This window comes from Heterodontus francisci, chromosome 9 (genome assembly GCF_036365525.1).
Source record: "Heterodontus francisci isolate sHetFra1 chromosome 9, sHetFra1.hap1, whole genome shotgun sequence".
Lineage (NCBI taxonomy): Eukaryota > Metazoa > Chordata > Chondrichthyes > Heterodontiformes > Heterodontidae > Heterodontus > Heterodontus francisci.
In genome coordinates this window covers 11,278,321-11,287,232 of record NC_090379.1, presented here as the reverse complement: position 1 = coordinate 11,287,232, position 8,912 = coordinate 11,278,321, and the positions used below count along the sequence as shown (strand labels likewise).

Below are 8,912 nucleotides of genomic sequence, written 5' to 3'. Positions count from 1 at the left end.
TGCACCCATCTTTGAACACTGTGATTCTGTACCCTTCCTTAAACACTGACAGTCTGCACCCTTCCTCTAACACTGGCACTCTGCACCCATCTTTAAACGCTGTGACTCTGCAACCTTTCCTTAACCCTGGCACTCTGATCCCTTCCTTTAATGTTGGCAATCTGCACCCTTTCTTTTGCATTGGCATTCTGATCCCTTCCTTTAACTAACGTTAGTGGTGTTGTGGTGATGTTGTGGTAATGCTCTGGGGACATGGCTTCGAATCCCACCACATCAGATGGTGAAATTTGAATTCATTGAATACATCTGAATTTGAAACAAATAGTCTAATGGTGACCGTAAAACTATTGTCGATTGTTGTAAAAACCCATCTAGTTTACTCGTGTCCTTTAGGGAAGGAAATCTGCCATCCTCACTTGGTCTGGCCTGTTTTGGTCTAAAGGTCTGTTAATGGATGATAAATGCCTGGTAGTTCAAGATGATAGAGTGAACAGGTGTTGTGTCAATTAGTTAATTGTATTGATGTGTGTATATATAAAGAGCCAGCCAGTACTGGCTTAGGGTGTTGTTTGAAGAGCAGAAGTAAGTTCTGTGGCAGGCAATAAACAATTTCTACCAAAGCATCCTTGTCTTCTTCACAAACAGGTCTGGAGGTTTCTCTAACATGGCCTACATGTTACTCCAGACATGGAGTAATATGGTCGACTCTTGACTGCCCTCTGAAATGGCCTGGCAAGCCATTCAGTTTTACAAGGGCAATTAGGGATCGGCAATAAATGCTGACCTAGCCAGTGATGCCCACATCCTAGGAATGAATAAAAAACACTGGCCATCTGATCCCTTCCTTAAATGCTGGAACTCTGCAACCTTCTTTTAACACTGGCACTCAGATCCTTCCTTTAACACTGGCACTCAGACCCTTCTTTTAACACTGGCACTCAGACCCTTCCTTTAACACTGGCACTCAGACCCTTCTTTTAACACTGGCACTCAGACCCTTCCTTTAACACTGGCACTCAGACCCTTCTTTTAACACTGGCACTCAGACCCTTCCTTTAACACGGGCACTCAGACCCTTCTTTTAACACTGGCACTCAGACCCTTCCTTTAACACGGGCACTTGGACCCTTCTTTTAACACTGGCACTCAGACCCTTCCTTTAACACGGGCACTCAGACCCTTCTTTTAACACTGGCACTCAGACCCTTCCTTTAACACGGGCACTCAGACCCTTCTTTTAACACTGGCACTCAGACCCTTCCTTTAACACGGGCACTTGGACCCTTCCTTTAACACTGGCACTCAGACCCTTCTTTTAACGCTGGCACTCAGACCCTTCCTTTAACACGGGCACTCAGACCCTTCTTTTAACACTGGCACTCAGACCCTTCCTTTAACACGGGCACTTGGACCCTTCCTTTAACACTGGCACTCAGACCCTTCCTTTAACACTGGCACTCAGACCCTTCTTTTAACACTGGCACTCAGACCCTTCCTTGAACACGGGCACTTGGACCCTTCCTTTAACACTGGCACTCAGACCCTTCTTTTAACACTGGCACTCAGACCCTTCCTTTAACACGGGCACTTGGACCCTTCCTTTAACACGGGCACTCGGACCCTTCCTTTAACACGGGCACTTGGACCCTTCCTTTAACACTGGCACTCAGACCCTTCCTTTAACACGGGCACTTGGACCCTTCCTTTAACACTGGCACTCAGACCCTTCCTTAAACACGGGCACTTGGACCCTTCCTTTAACACGGGCACTTGGACCCTTCCTTTAACACTGGCACTCAGACCCTTCCTTTAACACGGGCACTTGGACCCTTCCTTTAACACGGGCACTCGGACCCTTCCTTTAACACGGGCACTCAGACCCTTCCTTTAACACGGGCACTTGGACCCTTCCTTTAACACTGGCACTCAGACCCTTCCTTTAACACGGGCACGGACCCTTCCTTTAACACGGGCACTCGGACCCTTCCTTTAACACTGGCACTCAGACCCTTCCTTTAACACGGGCACTTGGACCCTTCCTTTAACACAGGCACTTGGACCCTTCCTTTAACACTGGCACTCAGACCCTTCCTTTAACACGGGCACTCAGACCCTTCCTTTAACACTGGCACTCAGACCCTTCCTTTAACATGGGCACTTGGACCCTTCCTTTAACACGGGCACTCGGACCCTTCCTTTAACACGGGCACTCAGACCCTTCCTTTAACACTGGCACTCAGACCCTTCCTTTAACATGGGCACTTGGACCCTTCCTTTAACACTGGCACTCAGACCCTTCCTTTAACACGGGCACTTGGACCCTTCCTTTAACACGGGCACTCGGACCCTTCCTTTAAAACGGGCACTCAGACCCTTCCTTTAACACGGGCACTCAGACCCTTTCTTTAACACGGGCACTCAGACCCTTCCTTTAACACGGGCACTCAGACCCTTCCTTTAACACTGGCACTCAGACCCTTCCTTTAACACGGGCACTTGGACCCTTCCTTTAACACGGGCACTCGGACCCTTCCTTTAACACGGGCCCTCAGACCCTTCCTTTAACACTGGCACTCAGACCCTTCCTTTAACACGGGCACTCAGACCCTTCCTTTAACACGGGCACTCGGACCCTTCCTTTAACACGGGCACTCGGACCCTTCCTTTAACACGGGCACTCAGACCCTTCCTTTAACACGGGCACTCAGACCCTTCCTTTAACACTGGCACTCGGACCCTTCCTTTAACACGAGCACTCGGACCCTTCCTTTAACACGGGCACTCGGACCCTTCCTTTAACACGGGCACTCGGACCTTTCCTTTAACACGGGCACTCAGACCCTTCTTTTAACACGGGCACTCTGCACCCTTTAACCCTGGCATTCTGCACTCATTAACACTGGCATTCTGCACACTTCCTTTAACACTGGTACTCAGTTCCCTTCCTTTTTCACTGGCAGTCTCCCCCCTCCCTCTCAAGTAATTCTGACCTTCTCCTTCCTTTTCCTTTCAAAAGTTTTATTTTCATTTTCTCTCCTCTTCCCAATTTCCTTCATTGACTTCCTTTCCATTCCCATCACAATGCTATTATATCTCACAATAGTGGATATATCTCACAATGGTGCGTGTGTATAAATCACAATGGGGCGTATATCTCCCAATGGTGGTTATATCTCCTGCTGAAATTCCAAAGCCCGTGTAATGACTTCTTTTCACATCGTCGCTTTGTCATCAGGGACTTTCTTGAGCTGCTATGCCACATTTCTTTCAGCTGTTGGTCAACGTTTGTTTCAGAGTCTGTTCTGTCATTCACTGAGATTGTGTCATGGCTGATCTGTATCCCAACTTCATTCACCTTGGCCCAATATCCCTGAATACCATTGGCGAGCATAAATCTATCAATCTACGGTTTATTGCTATTACTTGAGTGAGAATCTACTGCTTTGTGGGAGAGAGTTCCACACTTCTACCACCCTTTGTGTAGATGTGTTTGCTAAATTCTCTGCTGAGTGCCCGAGCTCTGATTTTTCTGATCGTGTCCTCTTTTCCTAGATTCCCCCACCAGCGGAAAATCTCGCCTCTAACCCACCAATTACTTTCAAAATCTGAACAATCTCCATCAAATCTCCCCTTAAACTTTTATATTCCAGGGAATACGTCCAGTTTATGTAAATTCTCCTCAATTTATATGCCTGTCTAAAAACGCCGATGTTATTAATGTGTGCTGGGAGCCTGTGTGCAAACGGAATCAGACACGTGTTGGAACGTAGTGGATGTGTTTCCCATTGCGAGAGGCCTGACTGTAAACTCAGAAGCCCATGAGAGGTGAGGCGTGCTGAGGGGGATGATCCTCTGCAATAAATACCGACTGTTGATAAATTTTCATCAGGTTACGAGCTTGGTGCCTCTCCCCTAATGCCCCTGTGAACTTCTCCGTGTCTGTGCACTGGCATCGGTTAGGTGCCAGTCTCTGCCAAATCATTCAGTTCACAATAATCTCCACGTAACCATGTTGTCCTCTCCTTCATAATGACCCGAAACCCACCAGTGATGATCGTGGGCTTTGTGCTGACTGTATACCTCCCAGGGCCAGCACCTCCTGTACCCAGTACCCCAGCTGTACATTCCCTCCCCTTGGTTGGCACGGAATGTGAGTGTTGGTGTGTTGGGCTTGAAGAGGCTGTCCTTCCTCCTTTGGGCAGCCTACATGTGTGATAACAGTGAGTGAAAACCTCGCAACAATTTTCCATTTTACTCTTTCTTTGTGGGAGATAACTGAACTGACGGAGTGATCTCATTAACCAAGGAAATTATTACACTCCAAGATAAGAATTTGCTTCATCTCTCCTTCCTCTCCCACTCCAGGGTGGTGACTATATACACAAACGTGTCTAACTGAAAGAGAGAAGGTTCTTAACATGCTCATGTTGTAGATGAATTAAAATCTGTTAACTGACCTGTGATCTACGTGGACCGGCTGAGTGAGCCAGTTACTCCTTGCATTTCACACTGGCAGCAGCACCAACACACTCTGACTCATCTGTTAATTCCATTACTAAACATTATGATGGGGACAAGCTTTTTCTGCTGTTCTTGTATTAAATTTTCTTGTGTCAGTTCAGCTAACCTAGTTATCTCATGCCGTAATTTAAGTGCTTTCTACAATTCTGTCTTTGTGAATGGTTTTCTCTGACTGAGCCTCTCTGATTAACATTAATGGACCTCACACTCAGTGTCAAATGGTGAGAGGCTATAGATTCATGGGGTATCTCTCTAGTCAGAAAATAATGGGATGCTCTGTCCCATTGCTTGGGGTTCTGCTCAGTGTATGAGTTTAATGTACCAACAACAACATGGACAACTTGTATTTGTGTAGCAGTTTTAATGAGCAATACGGCCCAAGTGTTTTAAAATATTCACTCAGGCTTAGAGCTCGTTTTGACCCTGGAATTACAAGAGAACAAATTGATCACTCACTCAAAAACTTGTTAGAATTAATGGGGTTAGTTTATTTTTTACCCATGATTACAGATTTAAAATGATTACAGAAATTGATTACAGATTTAACAGGTTGAGAAAGAGGAGCAAAGAAGATAATAACAGAACAATTGCTTTGTTACTCTGCTCCCTGCAAATAAATAGCTCTGAAATATCTCGCACTAAAATGCTCAAATTCTTCTTCTTCTTTGGTCTCCTTATCTCGAGAGACAATGGGTAAGCGCCTGGAGGTGGTCAGTGGTTTGTGAAGCAGCGCCTGGAGTGGCCATAAAGGCCAATTCTAGAGTGACAGGCTCTTCCACAGGTGCTGCAGAGAAATTTGTTTGTCGGGGCTGTTACACAGTTGGCTCTCCCCTTGCATCTCTGTCTTTTTTCCTGCCAACTACTAAGTCTCTTCGACTTGCCACACTTTAGCCCCGTCTTTATGGCTGCCCGCCAAGAAAGAAGCACTAAAATGCTCAAATATGGTGCGGGGGGGTGGGGGAAGTGAAATCAGTTTCCAGGTCGCACAAAAGGGACAATAGCGAATTAGCAGCCTCATTGTTATTTCTATCGCAAAATCTGGCCCGTAGTATCACCTTGTGTGAACATAAGAACATAAGAAATAGGAACAGGAGCAGGCCATTCAGCCCCTCAAGCCTGCCCCACCATTCAATCAGATCATGGCTGATCTGCCCCAGACCTCAACTCCTCTTCCGTGCCAGCTCCCCATAGCCCTCAACTCCCCGATACTTCAAAAATCTATCTACCTCCTCTTTAAATACTTTCAGTGATCTAGCCTCCACAACTCCAGACAGTCACTATCCTCTGAGAGAAGAAATTCCTTCGCATCTCAGTTTTAAATGAGTGTCCCCTTATTCTGTAACTATGTCCCCTAGTTCAAGATTCCCCCATTAGTGGAAACATCTTCTCAACATCTACCCTGTCAAGCCCCCTCAGAATCTTGTACGTTTCAATAAGATCACCCCTCATTCTTCTAAACTCTAATGAATAAAGGCCTAACCTGTTTAGCCGTGCTTGATAAGTCAACCCCTTCATCCCAGGAATCAGCCTAGTGAATCTCTTTTGAATTGCCTCCAATGCCAGTATATCCTTTCTTAAATACGGGGACAAAAACAGTACACAGTACTCCAGGTGTGACCTCACCAACACCCTGTACAGTTGTAACAAGACTGCCCTATTTTTAAACTCCAACCCCCTAGTGGTTCGGTGTCAAATTTTGTTTGATAGTGCTTCTGCAAAGCACCTTGGGATGTTTAACCACATTAAAGGCGCTATTTAAATGCAGGTTGTTGAACTAGATAAATGAAGGAGCATGGCTCAGAGGAATATCTTGATAAGGTGAGATGAAGTCGGATGGGAGGAGGCTGGTGTGGAGTACAAACACTGGTATGGTCCTGCTGGGCCGAATGGCCTGTTTCTGTGCTGTAAATTCAATGTAATTCAATGTACTGGAGGTGATTGGCTTTGTGGAATGGAAGTCCTCGGTCTGTGACTTTAGGAGCAAAGAGAAAGTTGGCGGGAGGAAATTTTTGAAATAAGATTAAGGTGTACACAGACGGAGATACAGACACACGCATGCCCATACATACACACACAAATACACATATACATGAACACATACATATACACAGAAATGCAAATGTAACACATGCAAATATACGCAGATGCACACACAGACCCATCAGCATTCGACATATTAAGACAATCCTTGTAATATGATTCCATTACCCATCATGTATTGATCATTGACCATTCACAGCTAATAACATGCTGTTTACACTGAAATCCCAGTGACAGTTCCATTAGTGATTCACACCTTTGCTGACTTTTGGCAAACATTTTCTTCCTGGTCCTCGTGAGCTTGTGATACAAGTCCAAAATTATTTCTAACTGGTGATTCGATTCCCTGTCTCTTTCTGCCAGGCAGGAGATTTGTAACAGGATCCAGGAACCTGGCTAACCAGCCCTGTGAACTCTGAGATATAAAACAGTACAAGATGGGATCGGCCACACAGTTTAAACTCGTCAGCAGAAGCCCAAAATGGTAAACCTCAAAAATATTGTCAGCAAAGTCACAGCCACGCTCAAATATTGTCCGAACCATGAGGAAAATGTGATAAGGAGCAAAACAAACCAGGAAAATGATGATTGTCACGCACACCAATTTTTTTATTCTTAGTTTCCGCCCTCCTGGAAGCCCACGGACTTTCTGGACAACTGTCAATACTTTATAGTAAGAGTAGATTAATAAAATCAAAGGGAGAAAGAACCCAACAGAGAGCTTGTAAATATTTAAATTTCTGTCTATTTGGCGCAGAGGATAATGTTCGAAACACAAGGTGTCATTCTCTTCGTCTTTACTGAGAACCTTGGAGCCTAGGTAAATGGTGCAGACCACTATCTCCTTGAGCCAGATGATAACACTGATGAGCACTGCGGACTTCATGGTGTGTAAGAATTTAAAGTTCACAGGGTAGACCACGGCGAGGAAGCGATTAATGGCGATGAAGCAGAGGAAGCCAATGCTGATGTAGATATTCTGGTAGAGGAGCAGGCCGCTGAGCTTGCAGAGTATCGTGGAGAAGATCCAGTCATTGTGTTGCAGCATGTACTGAACCCACAAGGGCAAGGAAATAAGGTGCAACAGGTCTGAGATGGTCAGATTGCAGAGGTAGACTCCCAGCTCATTCCTCTGTCTGATCTGCTGGTAACTGTGATACAGGGACAGGAGATTAGTCGGGAGGCCGATGATGAAGACGAAGATGTAGACTGCGGGAAACAGGATCTGGTGGATACTGTGGGTAACAGTACAGTTGGCCATCGTTTAATGTAGTACTGAAACTTCCTTGTCTCATGAATATTCTTTCTACTGACTCCTGAGCATTGAATCTTTTTATGGTTATGATAATTTGCTTAGTAATTCTTCATTACTGTAATTATTTCCCCTGCAGGAAAAAAAATCAAAGAATTTACCAAACAATATAATCACTGAATTGTAGAAGACAGGAAGATAGACTTACGTTTCTCATAGAGTCATTACAGCATAGAAGTTAACTCTGCTTTTTCTAATATTTGTCAGTTCCGATGAAGGGTCACTGACCCGAAACGTTAACTCTGCTTCTCTTTCCACAGATGCTGCCAGACCTGCTGAGTGGTTCCAGCATTTCTTGTTTTTATTTCAGATTTCCAGCATCCGCAGTATTTTGTTTTTATTATTATAGAAGTAGGCCATTTGTCCCATCGAGTTCATGCCAGCTCTCTGTAGTGCAATCCAGTCATCCCCATTCCCCAGCTATATCCCCCTAGCCCTGGATGTTTATTTCCCTCAAGTGCCCATCAAATTTCCTTTGAAATCGTTGATTGTCTCTGCTTCCACCACCCTTGTAGGCAACGAGTTCCAGCTCATTACCACTCGCTGTGTAAAAAAGTTCTTCCTCACACCTCCCCTCGCGCTCTTGCCCGAAACCTTCAATCTGTGTCCTTATATTCTACGTTGTGTTCTTTCATTACCCTGGACGTCCCAAAGCTCTCCACAGTCAATGAAGTACTTTTGAAGTGTAGTTACTGTTGCAGGAAATACATGCAATTTGTGCACAGCAAACTCCCACAAATAGCAATGCGGTAACAACCAAATAATCTATTTTTGTGATGTTGGTTCGGGAGACCTCCCTTGCTCTTGTGCCATGATAGCTTTTATTTCTAACTGAGAAAGAAGACGGGGCCCTGGTTTAACCTCTCATTTAAAAGACAGCACCTCTGACAGTGCAGCACTACCTCAGTACTGCACTAGGAGCATGAGACTAGATTTTAAATACCAAGCCTTTGGAGTGGGGCTTGAACCCACAACCTTCTGAAACCAGAGGTAGTCAAGAAGACATACGGCATGCTTGCTTTCATTGGTCGGGGCAGAG

The 8,912-nt window shown here is 45.2% G+C and overlaps 1 protein-coding gene across 1 annotated transcript; it reads right to left on the bottom strand.

Moving 5' to 3' along the window:
* Positions 1–6,685: 6,685 nt before the first annotated feature.
* On the bottom strand, positions 6,686–7,932 carry LOC137373427 (ovarian cancer G-protein coupled receptor 1-like). Its single transcript, XM_068038247.1, has one exon. The coding sequence runs from the start codon at positions 7,820–7,822 to the stop codon at positions 6,812–6,814; it is 1,011 nt and encodes a 336-aa protein (XP_067894348.1). The 5' UTR covers positions 7,823–7,932; the 3' UTR covers positions 6,686–6,811.
* Positions 7,933–8,912: the final 980 nt, after the last annotated feature.